The sequence below is a fragment of the Aythya marila genome (genome assembly GCF_965140915.1).
Source record: "Aythya marila genome assembly, chromosome: Z".
NCBI classification, from domain to species: Eukaryota; Metazoa; Chordata; class Aves; order Anseriformes; family Anatidae; genus Aythya; species Aythya marila.
Window position 1 is genome coordinate 63092748 of NC_139080.1, and position 19151 is coordinate 63111898.

The following is a 19151-nucleotide window of genomic DNA, read 5'->3' on the forward strand; positions in this document are numbered from 1 at the left end:
AATAGAAATATTTTTACTGGATCTGTGGTCTCCTGTGGCTTTGGGTGTTTTTTACTTTCCATGTTTTCTCTTCCTAAATATCATCATATGACAGCTGAAGATATTATCACTTTCAAGTATTATTTTTCTTAGAAGCAATTGGTACAGCCATAACAATCAAGGGAACTTGATAGGGATCTGTGTCTGCAAACATAACCCGTTTTACTGTGCACTGCTGCAAAACTTCTTTCTTTGTAGCATGTTAGGATTTCTTCTGCTGACAAGTGAATATGTTCTCATGTATGTATTTTGAAATGCAGCCTTAAAGTTTGTTTGTTTGTTTAAAAAATTCAATGATTAAATAAAAAAAAATCTTTACAAAGTAAAGATTTGTAAAGATTTTTACAATTGTAAGATCAGATTTTAATATCTAAGGTTAACTCAGTGTTTTTCTATGCTAATTTTTTAATTGAATTCATACTTAAGGTATCATTTTTCTGGAATTGCTATCTGCATATAGTACTACTTTTGAAATTTATGAAGATAATAGGTAAAAAGGACTGGCAAAAGATGATTGCTCTTTTCAACAAATTATGCAGTTTTAAAAGAAATTTTAAAACATTGTCTATTCAAAATGCAGTTGAGAATGCTTAGCCATGCTGTTCACTTGCGCTTTTCACCAAGAAACCACACAGTATTTGAGAGATTTTATATTATTTCTTTAAAACAAACAAACAAACAAAAAACCTCTTTAGTATTCATCTGTATTCTGGATGCTCTAAATAACTGCACCTCTCTACAGCTGTTTTACCACTCCTATGATCTGACTGACAACATTTGGAACCTAATCACAAGAACCAAATGGACTCAGACCTTACAGTAATTGAAAGTTTGTCCCTTCATACCAAATAGTACATTTTCTAAGTGCAAACCACTCTCTTTTGTTAATAAATAAACAGATTGGTTTTCCTGTCAGTATCAATTTTACATTTATGCCTAGTATACGAAGTTGGCAGAGTGATCACATGCAAAAGAATGCGTATGTGCTTGTACTGAAGTGAGTGTGCTTCTTTAGCTTAATTCAACACTGTGTTTCCTTGTTGTTAATAGTATTGCAGTGGAGTGTGGTGGGTTGACCTTGACCAGTAGCCAGATGCCAAATCAGTTGCGCCCTCACTTCCCCTTCTCAGCTGGACGAGGAGAGGAAATAGAGGGAAAACTTGTAGGCTGAGATAACAGGGAGATCAGTTACCAGTTAGAATTGACTTCGGGAAATTTGATTTAATTTATTGCAAATTTAAAGTAGAGCAGGGTGGTAAGAAACAAAGATGAAAACTAAAACACATCCTTCCCTGTCACTTCTTCCCTGGCTCACCTTCACTCATTCAGTCCCAACTCCGCTACATCTTCCTCCTCAAGCAGTGCAGGGGTGGTGGGGAATGTGGGTTGTGGTTTGGCCATTATGGGGCCTCTCTGCCACTCCTTCCTCCTCACACTTTTCTTCTGCTCTTTGGGTCTTTGTGGGTTATAGTTTTGTGGGTTATAGTTCTTGTTGGGAGAATCCATTCCAGTGTGGGCTTTCCACAGGCATCGGTTCCTTCAGGAAATGTCTTCGTGCTCTGTCAGGGTCCTTCATAGGCTGCAGGGAATACCTGCCTTACCATGGTCGTCTTCATAGGCTACAAAGAGAGTTCTCTTACTCAAGCACCTGGAACACCTTCTCCTCTTTTTTTTTTTTTTTTTTCACCTTGATCTTTGCAAGATTGTTTCTAATGCCTTTTTTTCTCTTTTTTTTTTTTTTTTTTTTTTCCCCCCGGTCACTCCTCACTGGCTGTGCAATATTTTGCCTTTTCTTAAGTATGTTTTCACAGAAGCAGCAGCAGGCTCAGCTGTGTCCTGTGGTAGGGACATTGCAATGCAGCCCCTAACCTCCTCTCACAGAGACCACCTTTGCAGCTTCTCCAGCTAGCAAAACCTTGTCACCAAGACACAATTCAGTAAGGTAGAAGGAAAGAACATAAAGGGATGAAAGACAGATCCACAAATGTAAAAATCTGTTTTGTCTTGTTTCTTACTGTGGTTAACTTTATTTTGTTAGCTGTTTTTTGAAAGACATGCTGAATGTATTGGGAATAGGATGCAGAGTGTATTTTTGGTCTCTAAAAACCATAAACAGATCAAGCTTGTGTTTCTAAACTCTAGGAAATTCATGGGACTGTCACGAGCTGGAAGGGACCCACAAGGATCACCAAATTTAACTCCTGGCTCCACACAGGACTACCCAAAAATCAGACCATGTGTCGGAGAGCAATGTCCAAATGCTTCTTGACCTCCGGCAGGCTCTGTGCTGTGACCACTGCCCTGGGGAGCCTGTTCCAGTGCTCAACCACCCTCTGGGTGCGGACCCTTTCCCTAAACCCCAGCCTGACCCTCCCCTGTCCCAGCTCCATGCCGTTCCCTCTGGTCCTGTTGCTGTCCCCAGAGAGCGGAGCTCAGCGCCTGCCCCTCTGCTCCCCTCGTGAGGGAGCTGCAGGCCGCCATGAGGCCTCCCCTGAGCCTGCTCTGCTCGGGGCTGAGCAAACCAAGGGACCTCAGCCTCTCCTCATAAGTCTTCCCCTCTAGGCCCTTCATCATCTTCATAATCCTCCTTTGGACACTCTGTAATGGTTTAGCATCCTTTCTATACTATGATGGCCAATACTGCACACAGTGCTTGAGGTGACCTCTGTGGAGTTTAGTGGGAAAAAGGTAGATGGAATGGGGTAAAGAGCAGTGCGTGTGACCAGTTGTATTTTTTTTTTTTTTTTTTTTTTTAGCAGTGTGCATGCAGTGTAACATGCAGGAAACAGTTTTCTTATACTGAGGAGAGTATTCTTTGTGTGTCTCCTTCTCAGCCCTTAAATTCTTTTTTGTTGTTGTTGTTGTTTTTGAACAAGTGAATTTTAAGTCTTGCAAGAGTTTATTTCTTCTTCCCTATTACTGAACAGCCCTATCTAGATTCAGGCTGCAGTTAAAGTGAAGGTCTTCTCCTGTCACCGAGTTTATATCGTCTGTGTCATTATGGGTTATATCTGTTTTTGACAAGTTGCCTATTTTACATACTCTCTACTAGCGACAAATACTGTTTGATGAAGCATTTATTTAGTAAATCATCAGGAACAACATTTATTAAACAGCATGAAATGTTTCAGTACTTTTGTTCCTGGGTGGTAAAGTGAAGGCTTTGATTATGGAAGAGGCAACAAATGCATTTGATTTTCAGCAACTAATAGACATCTCCTAGTTGCCTGGTCTGCTCTGATGTTTGCAGGCTTTTGCTTTTCAAATTTTAACTATGAGATATCTTTGTGCAGTTTCTGAGGTAGTTCTGTATTCTGCATTGGTCTATATTGGTACTTGAAGTCTGAAGAAAGCTTGGATAGCTCCTCTGAAGCTATAAAATCACCCTGGCTGAAGCATGGGTATGATAAAGGGAAAGCTTAACCCTGCACCTTAGAATGTTCAATTTGTAATTTATGTCTCCACTTAATTTTTTCTCAATTTTATGAACTTTGAGTTAGCAATTGATTTTGAAGGCACAAGAATCAATTGATCCAGAGTTATGTTTTATGGGAAATGACAAAATACGAGGAATTCATAGTAAGTAATATGTGAAAATTGCATTTCACATACAGTTTTAAAAATAGTGCATGAAAAAAATCTTTTTTTTTCCAAAATTATAGGTTACTTCATAGCAATGTAGTAATATCATTTGCTGAAGTGGCATATTTATTTTCTTTTTAGTGGTCATTGGCAGCTCTGAAAGCTATGGTATTTAAAAATGGAATTATAACAAGGTTTGTTAATGATGTACTAAAGTTAACCTTATATTTTATTATTTCAGTTGTTCATGGTGGACAATGGAGCAGATGACTGGAGAATAGCCATGACTTATGAGCGTATTTTCTTTATCTGCTTGGAAATACTGGTGTGTGCTATACATCCCATACCTGGGAACTATACATTCACATGGACAGCCCGGCTCGCCTTTTCTTACGCTCCATCCACAACAACAGCTGATGTGGATATTATTTTATCTATACCAATGTTCTTAAGACTATATCTTATTGCCAGAGTTATGCTTTTGCATAGCAAACTTTTCACTGATGCCTCATCTAGAAGCATTGGAGCATTAAATAAGATAAACTTCAATACCCGTTTTGTTATGAAGACTCTAATGACAATATGTCCAGGAACTGTACTGTTGGTATTTAGTATCTCATTATGGATAATTGCTGCATGGACTGTCCGAGCCTGTGAAAGGTAAGGTTGTTCCATTTGTTTAGCTCTTTCTTTCTTTCTTTCTTTCTTTCTCTCTTTGTATTTTAATCTCTTCTTTTGCTCCCTCAGTTTTGTTTTCAGGAGACCTAAATACTTAATGGAAAGGAGCTTCTAGGCACAGGATATTTGAAGAGCTGGTTGGATTGTAGTCTGTGTCACAGATTGTCAGGAATACTTTGCCTTTTAATCTGAAGTAATTGTGAAAAGAGGTTTGTGCTGTACAGGTTACTGTGGCATTACAACTTGATTCCGATGTTTTGCTATAACTTAAGATAAGTTTACTAAACACAGTGGACAGATATGTATAATGTCTCTAACAGTAGTTGCTGATACTTTGCAGTGATATCAGCTTTCATTTATTTGTTTGTGAGTAGTAATTTATTGAGGATAAGATAGATGAAATAGCAATGTAAAATTCCAATAGAAATGTTTGTTTATCTATTTATTTATTTATTTTGGTTTTGAGGTTATAGATCTGTTTAAGGAAAATAAATATAACATGCAAAAATCTTGTTGGCAAGATATAGAAGAGGCAGAAGTTACAATAATGTAACTGCTTTTTCTTCCCCTAAAAATCTGAAAAAGTACATTTGAGAGTCAGACTTCCATTCATTTCACGTGGTTTTCCAAACTCCCTTCTCGCTCTCTTCAGTATTGGTGCAGAATAAATAGCCATCAATGCTGACACCTTGAAAGTGAGTTTCTCAACACACCTTTACAAAAAAAAGAAATGAGCTTTTGATTGGATGGGATTGTTTAGGAATGTGAGAGGTTAGTTCTAAGGAGACAATTATGATGATTCTTTCTGAAAGACTTGACGGATGAATTTCAGCTAACACAGGCTAGAAGACTTCTACATATTTAAGGCATTTCAGCTGCTGGGTGCTGAAATTTTGTTTTTCCTCTTCCTTACCTTGTCTGCCTATTTTGGAAACAGTTTAGGGGAGTTATGTGTTTCAGTTAGCTGATTTAAGTCAGCGGTTAAAGCGCATGCCAACTGTTATGGCCAGGTTATTTGCAAAAGTTATTCCTTGGATTTTTTAATTTCTTTAAAAAAAAAAAAAAAAAAAAAAGCTGATCATCAGAATAGAGATTATGTTGACATCACAGCTTATATTGTTAACGTTGCCAGAATTGTAGAATGTAGCTTATTACAGTAGATGCTTTATATCATGTTATGGGAAGACGAATAATTTAAGCATATTCTAAAAATGCTGGGTTAACAGTGACATATTACAGTTTCAAAATGTTTCACATAGTGGTGGTTGGTGGAGCACTCTAGACATTGAATCAATCTATAATAGTTATATGAAATGAGGACATGCTTATTAAAATATGCATCTGACTTTTGCAAAGCCTCTTTTTTTGTCTCACATTCTTCACCTCTGTTCCCACGAGTTTCTTTCTGGAGAACTACTACACAGGAATTCCCAAACATCTACTCAGGAATTTCCCAAATTGTCACTTGCAAAGTGGCTCTGAATAACTTCAGTGTACATTGCTGTCACTCTTCTATGTATCACAGGTTTGGTTAGTAACCTGTATTATTATTACAAAGTAGCAATAAAGAGCCTGTGTTAACTTTTTAATAGATGCACATTCAAAATTGACATATAAAATGTGTGCATTTCAGTGAAAATTTCTGAACAAGAACTGAGGCACTTCTGCATGTCTGTGAACCTGGGAATAAACTTATTTGTGGAGTCAGGAACACTGAACTCAGGGTTGCAAACAAGGCTGTTGTGTTTTTTTTTTTTTTTTCAACTCTGTACTAAACTAGTAATAGATTTTTTACATTTTAAGTTGCAGTTGATATTCTGTGGTTGTTGGTATAGTAAGCTGGATAACCATCAACTCCTTAAAAATCACAGAATCACCTAGGTTGGAAGAGACCTCCGAGATCATCTAGTCCAACCTCTGACTAACACTACAAGTCCTCTGCTAAACCATATCACTAAGCTCTACATCTAAAGGTCTTTTAAAGACCTCCAGGGATGGTGACTCGAAACAAAACACAACAACAAAAAAAGTTAAATATAATTACCTTCTGTCAGTGGAATCCAATCAGAGATCACACTTCTTCAAATTTAACAAAATCATTAATTTTACCTTTCAAAAACACTAAAAAAGCTATGTTTTGGCTTTGGAAGTTTGTGTCGCTTATAATAGTTTCACTCACAATTTGTGTGTTTTGCCTCAGATTTTCCGTTGAGGCAGTATGTGTTCTACCAAATTAATGGTACTCGCACTAGCTTCCCCTTACTAATTAGTCTACTGAAAACCTGTACATTCATAGCCCATACAGAAACATAAATAGCCCCCCCAAAACAAACAAACAAACAAACAAAAAACATACCCTCTCAGGTGAGAACCCCCAGATCCCATATAGATTTGTTCTATATAGGACAGTTCTTAGCACTCTGCTGCCTGAAGTTAACCATCCTGTTATTCCATAGCTATAGACAGATATAATAGCTATTTGTCACAGGAAAGGGCAAATATGGCCACTGAATCCATTCTGTGTAGGGGTTATAGTCCTGAGAGGATGCATCCCAAGACCTTAATGGCTTTGATTTGCTCTACAGTTGGTTTCCACTAATTAAATACATTTCTTTCACCTGTTCATAAGTTGTTGTGTTTTTTTTTTTTTTTTCTCAATTTTATCTAGAAGGAATCTGTATTTGTTAGAGTAGACTATTTTATGTACTCAAAATGATCCTGAAAATAAGTGTTAGCCTTAGAAGGATTATTTACTGTTCTGCTTGATATATGTGACATTTTGACACATTTAGCAGAAATTACAAATTAGTCAGCAGTTTGGTGGCATCTTTTTTTCATAATGGGGGAATTTACATGAAATTTAATGTTATTAAACAGTTCTCAAAATCACTCCAACACCAAGCTCTTGAGGTAGTGCTGTGTAGTATTTTTATGTAAAGCTTTGCAGTAGTGTTTTCAGTATTTCTGTATTGTGTCCAGGCCACCCAAATCAGAATGGGATGATGGAGATAAGATTTAATAGTCAGATTAAAGTATTAAAATAACGTAATGGAAATTTAAAACTCTCATGCAATTTCCAGTGTCCTTGATGAGGGTGGGGTGGCCTTAGGCAGTGTCCTTACTGTGAGGTTATGAATTCTCAGCAAATGCCCTTGCTACTGAATGAAAGCAAGATTTTGAGACTTGTTGTTCTATTCAAAATTGGATTTTTGTCCTTGCAGGCTGTTCTGCAATTGGGACAAGAGACATGGAAGCACTGCATTTCATAGTGAGGAAGGTAACATGAAGGAGCATCATTATCCATCTCTTCTAGGAGAGCTGTGTGGAGGCAGGTTATGGGTTGAGGCAGATGAGTTCACCATCCTGTGATGTTCTCAATAAAGACTTTGCTGCTTTCATGGTCATCTAACTGATCACTTGACATACGCTGAACTAAGGCAGGACATGTGTCTTTCTCAGTGCCTTAATAGCTGTATTGTTAGCTCCCAGAAGGCTAATTATAGCAAGTGACACTTTGGGTTGATGAGCAAGGTATTTTCCAGCATTGCAGTTTAAGGTCATCCATGAGGGCAGAATGTGGTACAGATAATTATGGTGGACAGCCCTCATACACGGAGTGCAAAAGGGTTGCCAGTGCTCCAGAGTAATGTGGCTGAGGGAGTTTGGGAAGAAAAGATGGGGAAAACACTGCAGTCAGAAACTCTTGCTTTTACTTGTATTTTTTTTTTTTTTTGGTCTGATTTGAGAGGAAGATTACATTACACAGGTTTGAATATCTACCTTTTCATTGCCAGCATTGGTATATTGCTGTCTGTCATACGTGGGTTTCATAATGAAAACCTAAATTTTTTATTAGCCCTAACTCAATAGAAGTTTGTGTTTATAACATCTCTGAGGCACATGATCTGGAACACTTAGGAATATATTACTTCTGTAGATGAATCATGAGCTCTGTAAGCAGGTTCCTTTTTGCAGTCTCTTATACTGATCTTGTTATTGAAATACCTCTGAGCATGGTAGTCAGTTGTTTATAGCTGTTAAAATAGAACTACTTGGTTTCTCAAGAAATTATGTTAATATGCATAGCAATTATCCTTGAAAAGTCTGACAAATTTGCTTCACACTTTTGGAGAAGATGCGTCTCTGCTGTGAGATTTATGTTTTGCTAGGTTACATAGTGTAGTTACAGAGTGTGGATGCTATTGCTGATCTTTTATTTTTTTCTGTGCAAAGGAAAAAAGAACCTTGCCTTCTGAATGCATAGATGGCTGTAACGTACCCTGTGTATCAGGGCAACGTGAGCCACATTTGCCCACATCACACACTGTTGGATGTCCAGAACGGCCCCTATCACATGCCCAGAGTTACTGTGGATTTACAGCAGCAGAACTGAGAACAGAACTGTATTTTCTGCCTCCCCAGAGAGCACAATTTTGGCACCATTTTTGATTGTGTTTGTACCACTCCCCAATGCCCAGCAATGAAGTCACTTCAGATTGAGTGGTTTGTTTAGTCAGCATTTCTTCCTCCCTCAGCTTCTGCTATGTATTCTTTCCTTGAATCAACCAAAGCAAAACATCAACAAAAAAGAATTATGTTGGTGTGTGAAGGTGAAATGGTTTTGTGCTCTCAGTTCATTATTGTTGTCGCCTACAAATACATAATTCTGCCTTAATTCCTGGAAATATGATGCCATCACAAAGCTTTCAGTAAGCAGCTAACACATGACAACTGTTAGGCAGATGCTAAGGATTCATTTGATACAAGCAGGTGGATGGACTGAGACTTTCAGTTGTAATTCATGCACACACAAAAAAAATGGTTCTTAGCTCTCTAATATTCCCATAATATCTGTTTGGCTTCTTTGGTTGGCTTGGCCTTCTCTGAGATTGAACACAGCATGTATATTCCGTAAGCCACACTCCACTGGAAACTGTCTTTAGCAGTTTCCACAATGCCAGTGTAAACGTTCTCAGTAGCAGTTTATTTAAGAAATAAAAAATAATCTTGGGTATTTAAAAAAAAATATTTTTAGCTCCAAAAGCTCAGAAGCAAGTTTTTTTTTGTTGTTGTTTTTTTTTTTTTTTTTTTTTTTTTTTAATAGAATCATAGAATATCCTGAGTTGGAAGGGACCCTTAAGGATCATCAAGTCCAACTCTTGACACCGCACAGGTCTACCCAAAAGTTCAGACCATGTGACTAAGTGCACAGTCCAATCTCTTCTTAAATTCAGACAGGCTCGGTGCAGTGACCACTTCCCTGGGGAGCCTGTTCCAGTGTGCAACCACCCTCTCTGTGAAGAACCCCCTCCTGACGTCAAGCCTAAATTTCCCCTGCCTCAGCTTAACCCCGTTCCCGCGGGTCCTGTCACTGGTGTTAATGGAGAAAAGGTCTCCTGCCTCTCGACACCTCCTTACGAGGAAGTTGTAGACTTTTTATTTCTTCTTCTTTTTTTTTTTTTTTTTTAGTTAATATGCCTAATTATTGACAACAGATAAAATAATGCCTGTATATTGGTGGTAGTATCTGTTAATCACAATTCTTCACATTCTCTTGGCTCACCAAAACTAGAATATGCTACCTGCAGTCAGGTTTCTCCAGTGGTGGTAAAAATTAACTGTTAAATATTCAACACAACAGTGATCAGATATGGCCCATTATCATCTTGGCGTGAATCTGGGCTATAAAAGGTTGAACGGTTCTTTGCCTTCTAGTCTTCATTCTTGGTTTTGCAGACTCAGTGTAGTTGAACATTAAATGTTAGGTTACTCTTTTATAGAATTTTTGTCTCAAGGCAATTCATGAATAATATAGATGTAACTTTATAAAATTATCCTTTTTTTATGTTTAAGTGTTATCAATAGACATCAGATATATTGTTTGATCAGATAATGAAGCCAACAAGAGAATCTATCACAGAAGTATATCATTGTATGTTTGATGTACGTAATGCAGACCAAAAAGAGAACAATTGATCAAAATAAAAAAATTGTTTTCCCTGGTGTATCTAGAAGGATTAATAACTAAATGATGTGTTCTTCTATAGCTGGCCAAGGGCAAAATAAAAACAGTTTATATATGTTTAATGGAGGAAAAAGAGGCACCTGTTCTAATACATGAAGAATGAAGAGTTTGACAGCCATTCTTTTAAATCCCTTTTTCCATTTTCCATTTCAGTTGAGATAGTTCTGTTTGTGGGATTTATTAAGAATTTAGCAATACCAGTAACAACATACTTTTCAGTTTGGTTTTATGCAATTAGTCTTACAGTTATGGACAGTAAACAATAACTGGTGTGATAAGTCAATGGATTCCCGCAACTACGACATCATTCCCACAACTACGACATCATCGGCATAAGTGAAACCTGGTGGGATGAGTCCTGTGACTGGGGTGTTGCGATAGATGGTTGCAGGCTCTTCAGGAGGGACAGGCAGGGTAGGCGAGGTGGTGGGGTGGCGATGTATTTGAAGCAGGGGCTGGACTGTGTGGAGCTTCAGGTCGGCGATGGCAAAGTTGAGAGCCTCTGGGTAAGGATCAAGGGACAAACGAATAAAGGGGATGTCGTTGTGGGAGTCTATTACAGACCGCCTGGCCAGGACGATAGCGCCGATAAATTATTCTTTACAGAACTAAGAGAGGCCTCGAGATTAACTCCCCTTGTCCTTATGGGGGACTTCAACTTGCCAGACGTTAACTGGGAGTGCCACACGGCTGACACGAGCAAGTCCAGGAGGTTCATGAAGCACCTAGATGATAACTTCTTGGTGCAGGTGCTAACGGAGCCAACTACGAAAGGTGCCCTCCTAGACCTGTTGCTAGAAAACAGAGAGGGTCTGGTGGGAGATGTGGTGACTGGTGGCCGCCTCGGTCATAGCGACCATGAAGTGGTTGAGTTCAAAATTTACAGTGACAGAAGGAAAAGTGCCACCAAAACCTCATCCCTAGATATGGGGAAAGCGGACTTCAGGCTGCTCAGGGAACTAGTCAGCAAGGTCCCCTGGGAAACTGCTCTTGAAGGCCTCGATGTCCACCAGTGCTGGTCATTCTTTAAGCGATGCCTCCTAGAAGCACAAGATCAGGCAATTCCTAAATATCGCAAGTCAGGCAGGCAGGGCAGGAGGCCGGCGTGGCTGACCAGGAACATTCTAATGGAGATTAGGCGGAAACAGAGAGTGTTTCGCTACTGGAAGGAGGGCCAGGTGTCATGGAAAGAATACAGGGATGCTGTTCGTATTTGTAGGGAGAAAATTCGTGTGGCCAAAGCACACCTAGAGTTGAAGCTGGCTGTGTCTGTGAGAGAAAATAAAAAGGTTTTTTTTAGATATGTGAATGGAAAAAGGAGAACTAAAGAATACATAGGGCCGCTCCTTGATAGGGAAGGTCTCCTCACAGACAATGACATAGGCAAAGCAGAGACGCTTAACGCCTTCTTTGCCTCTGTCTTCAGTGCCGATGATGGGCTTTGGGACCCAGGGTGCCCTGAGCTGGAGGACCGGGACGGTGGGGATGACAAACTCCCAACCGACCCTGAACGTGTGCGGGATTTGCTACTCCACCTGGATCCCTACAAGTCCATGGGTCCGGATGGGATTCATCCCCGGGTGCTGAAAGAGCTGGCAGACGTCATCGCAGAACCTCTCTCAATTATTTTTCAACGATCCTGGGAATTTGGAGAGGTCCCGGTGGACTGGAAGCTGGCAAATGTTGTGCTGATTTTCAAGAAGGGTCAGAAAGAAGACCCTAGCAATTACAGGCCTGTCAGTCTCACGTCAGTGCCTGGTAAAATCATGGAGAAGATGGTTCTCGAACTTATTGAGGCGCACCTGGGGCACAAAGCAGTCATTGGTCCCAGCCAGCATGGGTTTGTGAAGGGTAGGTCCTGCCTAACTAACCTGATTTCCTTTTATGATAAGATCACCCGTATGGTGGACCAAGGGAAACCAGCTGATGTGATTTTTTTGGACTTCAGCAAGGCTTTTGACACGGTTTCCCATAGGATCCTACTGGACAAAATGTCCACCATACAGCTAAATAAAAACATCATACGATGGGTGAGCAATTGGCTAACGGGCAGGGCCCAAAGGGTTATGGTAAATGGGGCTGCGTCAGGCTGGCGGGCGGTCACCAGTGGGGTCCCTCAAGGCTCCATTTTAGGGCCGGTACTTTTCAATATTTTTATAAACGATCTGGATGTAGGAATAGAAGGTATTTTGAGCAAGTTTGCTGATGACACCAAACTTGGAGGAGTTGTGGACTCGAATGAGGGTGGAAAGGCCTTGCAGAGGGATCTGGACAGGTTGGAGAGCTGGGCGATCACCAACCGCATGAAGTTCAATAAGAGCAAGTGCCGGGTCCTGCACCTGGGACAGGGAAACCCTGGCTGCACGTACAGACTGGGCGATGAGACGCTGGAGAGCAGCCTAGAAGAGAGGGATCTGGGGGTCGTGGTAGACAGCAAGTTGAATATGAGCCAGCAGTGTGCCCTGGCAGCCAGGAGGGCCAATCGTATCCTGGGGTGCATCAAGCACGGCATCGCTAGTAGGTCAAGGGAGGTGATTGTCCCGCTCTACTCTGCGCTGGTGCGGCCTCATCTCGAGTACTGTGTGCAGTTCTGGGCACCACAGTATAAAAAGGACATGAAACTGTTGGAGAGTGTCCAGAGGAAGGCTACGAAGATGGTGAAAGGCCTTGAGGGGAAGATGTACGAAGAACGGCTGAGGTCACTGGGCCTGTTCAGCCTGGAGAAGAGGAGGCTGAGGGGAGACCTCATCACAGTCTACAACTTCCTCGTAAGGAGGTGTCGAGAGGCAGGAGACCTTTTCTCCATTAACACCAGTGACAGGACCCGCAGGAATGGGGTTAAGCTGAGGCAGGGGAAATTTAGGCTTGATGTCAGGAGGGGGTTCTTCACAGAGAGGGTGGTTGCACACTGGAACAGGCTCCCCAGGGAAGTGGTCACTGCACCGAGCCTGTCTGAATTTAAGAAGAGATTGGACTGTGCACTTAGTCACATGGTCTGAACTTTTGGGTAGACCTGTGCGGTGTCAAGAGTTGGACTTGATGATCCTTAAGGGTCCCTTCCAACTCAGGATATTCTATGATTCTATGATTCTATGATTTAGTCATCATCCCTTAACAAAACTTTTTCAAGCCAGGCACTTCAGTGCTTCTCTAGTCCAAAAATAGTAGACCCAACATGAGGAAAGGGAGCACAGAAGGCAAAAACAAAACAAAACAAAAAACAACAAACCAAGAAGGTCTCCTTGCTAATTTGAAAAAGATGGTCTTAAGTTATGACTGCTTTATATCTGCATTTCAAGGTCATCTAATTAGAGCAAGAAAACATTTTTTTAGGTTAAATTCCCTTCTGTTTGCAAAGGATCTGTACATGCAACAGTTCTATGAGGACAGAATGAAGTGGAGGAGCTCGTGCATAGCTCCAAGGTCTCAGAATAATGACGAGCAAAGTGAAAACTATTTCTCCAAAGGCTGAAGAGGATGAGAATACCTGTAAAGGGGAACTTACCAGTTTTCAAGGACAAAACTTACTTTTTAAATTCATCTGGAATCTGCAGAACCTAACACAGGGAATGGTCCTTTGGCAAGAAGAATGGTCATTCATGTACCCATTCCAAATCCTTTCAGATGAGAGCAATTTATGGACATTTTTCTGTCATCAATTTACTACTGGCTCTGAAGAAGCATCCTCTGGCCCTTGCATTACATTTTAAAAGCAGTAGTTATTTTTTTCCCTCCCCGTTTTAACCAACACCTTAAACTGTTCAGCATATTCTGCTTCAAAAGGAGCCAAAACTATTTATGGTATTACTTTTTAAAAGCAGTCCTTAGAAAATATGGTCATACAGAAGCAGAAATCAATTTCTTATCACTTGAAAATGTAATTTGTTGCCCTAGTAACTTAATGTATTTTTAAAAAATACACCCTGAAATGGGGATTTAGGCTTTACAACCAGTTTTCATTAGCTTCCTGATCTGAATATCAGGCCACAGCAAGAAGTTTGCATCACAGCAGTCAGTTCACTGCTAATAAACTGGCAATATGCTGAGTGAACTCTGACTGTAAATATTAAAACATGCCTTTTATTGAGAATTTACAATTCAGTCATAAAAATCCGGGTCAATAAGTTGAATTATAGGAGATGGCTGGTGTGGGAGGAATTACATAGTTTAAAGAAATTAGTGGTTATATGAAATCAACATCAGAAGGTGCCTTTAAAATATTTTATATGTTCTTTATTTTCTTATGCTCCTCCTGTTTTTTATGTTTCAGCATATTCCGATTTTTTTCTCCTTCAGTAGTTTTCTGCCTTGAAAAGTTCAAAATCAGCTTTAGTTCTTGCCACAGCTGTTCCTGAGACTGGAAGTGACTTGCAGCAAGTCTCTGATCAGCATTGCAGAGGTGTCACGCCAGCAGCCAGCCGGCACTTGGAAACTGCCTGGGCAAACGCTGGCCAGGTGCAGCCCCCCATATACTCCCCATACAGTTAATCTGTATATGGGGATTACAGATCACCAGGTGGATCTCTACTGCAGATAAGTGCCATAGCTTTACATATCTATGGGTTATTTTAGTTTACCAGGTAGTTTGGTACCATCTTGTTTCTTTCCAGCTGGAAAGGCATTACACAAAGACTGCTCAGAGGATCTCCAACCCTGTTCTCTTCAGTACAGTTTAGCTATGAACACAAACCCATAATCCCAGTGAAAATGTATGGTATTTGAGCATGCAACAAAGTTGCAGAGAGCCCGAATTCTGTGTTAAGGGTGATGCTGCAGACCAGCACCCTGTGAGTGGCAAGGTCCCATCACTGCCCTGCTGGAATATAACTGGGATAAGATACTGTGACACCTTGCTGCATGTTGGAGTCGTACCAACAACTTCTTTTCATCAGAATACACTACCTTATAACAACTGAAGTAGGCTTTAAATGTTTGTCTTTAGGCAAGTGAGTCTGGAGGAGTGCATTATGATTTATTTATTAAAAAAAAAAAAAAAGCTTATTTGCGGTTTTCCTCCACTATTATGAGTGTGTTTATATGCATTCTGAGGATTGCAGCGTTCTTGGGTGCACAGTGTTCCCTGTCAATGACTCTGGGCTTCAGGCTAATGTTACATGATTTTCTGATCTTCTGTCTCTGCAAGTGGTGGTGCGTGCTTCCAAAACCAGTGATATTACACCAATTCTGAGCTTGTAGGCTGCTCAATCAAGAATACTCCTGAATTAGAAGATAGAACGTGAATCTACTTGCATTTTTTTTCTCCGAAACCCAGGGTTTATCTCAGTGATGCCCAGTATTTCTCTTTAAGCTGCGTTCTGCATTAAATGCAGTCCCCTGGCACAATCCCCTTGGGTTTCCACAGGAGTGACTCACTGTACCGAGGTATGTTAATGCAAAGCCGAAGCTACTGGCGCAACATGACTTGGACAAGTGCCTCCAACTCTTTACACTCCTCGGTCAGGGGCTGTCGTGTTTGCACACTCTGCTCAGCACAGCAGTACCCGAGAATAGTGCTTCCGTGTACAATATTGCAGTGCTGATAAACGTTGTGGTTTCCAGAGTGGGCAAAAGAGAGCTAAATGCTCCTGGAGACTGAGATGAAGATGAATTTGGGCGCAGTTTAAGCAGATCTGTTGGGTTTGGGTGGATGCCGATGGTTTGTGCTGAGAGTGGTGCCCTGCTGGCCACCTCCTGCCACGTGGAGAGGGCAGAGGGGAGCAGATCTGTATCACAGACCAGAGCATTCAACACCCAGCAGGGCAGATGGCTGTCCCACGTGGCACCATGCTGCGAAGGTGCACCCTGCAGGTTCAGCTGGAGTGGCCTGGGACTAAGCCGGTGCCTCCGTGCCATCCTGTCCTTTATGGGATCTTTATGGGATGTGCGATGCAGGCTGTAAGCCTCTCTTCTTAGGCCAGGAAAAGAGGCTGTCTCTGATGACTGGGAAGGTGCAGTGAGGATAAAAAATATATTTCCAAAGCCCCAGAGTATCAGCTACCTGAATAGCCATAAGAGCAGGAAGAGGAATGGATAGTGTCACCTTGTGGGGCTACAGCCTGGTCTAGAACCATGTATAAAACCAGTGGAAGCAGTGGGCTTCCTTTGACATCGTGGTCCTCGAGGATGGAGCAAAAATGATTGCATCCTGGCTGTGTGATCATGCCAGGTCGTTAGAATAAGCCTCGGATACAAACTTAAGTATGTGTTGTAAGGAATTGTGTACAGGTTCGAAAGCAGGTTTCGCGGTGCTAGAAGGGGCTGAAAAAAATCTGCAACCATTGTTGCTGTTACTGGTGGTGGTGTGCATGAAATGCAATGTTGTTAATCACCTGGGAGTACCTAACTCTGCTCTGTGAGAGGGAAGGATGTCTGGCATTAACATCAGCTATTTGTTGTTGTTGTTTTTTCCGTTAATAAATATTTACAAGTAACATTGACTTGTGAGAGACTACTTAGCAAGGTGAAAATAGTAAAAGCTAGTAAATAGTAATAGTAAAAGACAGTGTGTGCTGTCTTTGATACAATAAAACATTTTGTGATACATAAACAAGCAATGACAGAATGATTAAATATGTAATTGTAGGACAGAAGATTTTTATTAATGATAATGCTCATGTGGGCTTCTCTGATAATGATCATGATCACCTAGAAGCGTAAACTAGTGATTCGCTTAATATAAACTGAATGGGTTTTATAATACTACATATTGTCGCTATGCCAGGACTGCAGGGTTGCATCCCAGGCATTGGAGTGCAGTAGATGTATCAGTGTTTATTTTGTTTTGGTGGCATAACAAAGTAGAAAATGATCATGTTAGATAATATTGTTTAAAATCACAAAATTTAGTAGATAGAGTTGTAGCCACATAGCATTTTTGTCTTATTGGACAGGTTGCATTAAAATTATTTTCAGTTGTTTGCAATTTTGGGATACAAAGCAAAAAGGTTTTAAAACCCTTGGAACTGGGAGTTGTGTGGGCTGAACAAATGAGCATACTCTGTCAGAGATTAGGATTTTGCAGAAGATTAGCATACTAAAAACTAGTGTTTCCAGAGTCTTTGCAGTCCAGGCGCTGTCACCTACTACATCTGTGCCTTCATTTTCTTACTTGTAATGCTGTGACTGCTCTTTTGGTTAAGATTATTTAGCAATCTTCAGCAGGTACAGAGGCTCCATGAGCAGGGTGTATGTGACGTGAAAGTGCAAAGCCTCTGTTACCTGCTGGTGTGCCCAGAAGCTAGTTGGTATGCAGTGCACTGCTAGACCTACTGTTTGGGCACTCACCGTGCCACCAAGACTCCTGCAGAGGTAGGAGGTGAAAGGCCACACTCCATGCATCCAGTTTTTTCCTCCCTGCACTGGTGTTGCCAACTCCCACAGTGCCACTGGTGTTGGTGGGTGGGTGATCCACAGACCAGCCTGCCTGGCCTTCTGGTTTTGCCCTTTAGGACTTTATACTTGCCCTTGCTGAAGTTTTTCCTCTTGAATCCTTGAGCTGCAAGGACTCAATCTTTGAGCCACAACTATCCCATTACAACAGCCTGGCCTCTGTAGCTTGTCTCTGGGCAGGCTTTCTCATAGCTCTTTCTCTCCTCAAACTCCTTTGTGTTTATAAGGATTTAAGAGTGTTTTCAGTTCAATAATGCCACAACAGTGAATTTGTTTTAATTTTAAATTCTATATTGGGAGGCTTGTTAAGCCTGACGGAGGTAATGAAAGAAAATCCTTCACAAAATCCATTTGGTTTAGCACGAGAAATTCCAAAATGGCAGCTGCCACTTCTGACACCAGCTGTTTTGTTTTAACAAAGTACCCCTGTACGGGCAGCGTGTGGTTGCTGTTGCTGGTGTATCAGAATTCAGAGCATCCTACATTGCTAGGTCCTCTGAGAAACAAGAGTCGGCATGTAAATAAAATTTGTCCTTGTCTGATTCATCTTACTTGCTTGATGTTTCAAATGCATTTTTGTGGGAAGCATTTGTTTATATTGAATATAATTCGTGTGAACTCATAGAAGTATCTTTGTTAACAACTGTAATCAGATAGGTGACAGCATTGCTAATTGCTGATATCAGGAGGCTCTGCTTCCCGCTGGTTAGAGAAGAATTTAGTGATTATGACCCCAGGCGCAGCTAGCTCATGCATATCCATTTCAGAACATGTTTTTAATATGTAGAAAACTGAACATTGGCATCTTATAACTCAAGCAGAGTAGCTGAATCTAGAGTTTATTTCATCCTTGTATCCTTGATGGGATGTTTTTTCCCTAGGATCAGTGGCAGACCAACAGAGCTGCAAGGCACACCCTTTGAAAGCACCATGCTTCTGGTCATTGTGCAGCAGAGCAAACAGATAAGTAGAAATTTTAATAAAAACCTCTAAAAGTTTGGGGCCCAGGTGTAAAACCTATGCAACGTCAAGCTGTGGCCCAACAACCTCATGCTCTCATAAGATAAGACAGCTTGAGCCATGAAGATCTGTATTCAGGGATGGGTAGTGGTTGAATTACTGGTGCTAAATCATCTAGGAGTAACCGGTTCTTCAATATCTAAGTGTCATTTTTGAATAAGACTTAAACCAGTGTCTAATTCTTGTCTTTAAATTAGGTGATAATTTTTACAAAAGTGAGAGATAATATTTGTTCATTTAAAAAAAAAAAAAAAAAAGGTAACTTGTCTTTGCTTGCAAATTGCACTTTGAACCAACAGTGCATTGTGTTGTTTTTTTGTTGTTGTTTTTTTTTATTTTTTTCTATTATTTTGTGCTATTAGTTGTCTCTGGCTGTTGGGGTGTTTTTGAGAAGATTCAAAAGGCATTATTTGCCTAG

At 40.6% G+C, this 19151-nt stretch overlaps 1 protein-coding gene across 8 annotated transcripts in view; it reads left to right on the forward strand.

Annotated features, from left to right (window-relative positions):
• Positions 1-19151, forward strand: part of KCNN2 (potassium calcium-activated channel subfamily N member 2) — a gene marked incomplete at its 5' end in the record, with an annotated part of 83282 nt that overhangs the window by 16473 nt on the left and 47658 nt on the right. For all 8 annotated transcript variants that reach the window (XM_082784240.1, XM_082784236.1, XM_082784238.1 and 5 more), the window contains one exon: positions 3863-4281. In XM_082784240.1, coding sequence (XP_082640366.1) covers positions 3863-4281 — 419 coding nt within the window. The remainder of the gene's footprint in view (positions 1-3862; positions 4282-19151) is intronic.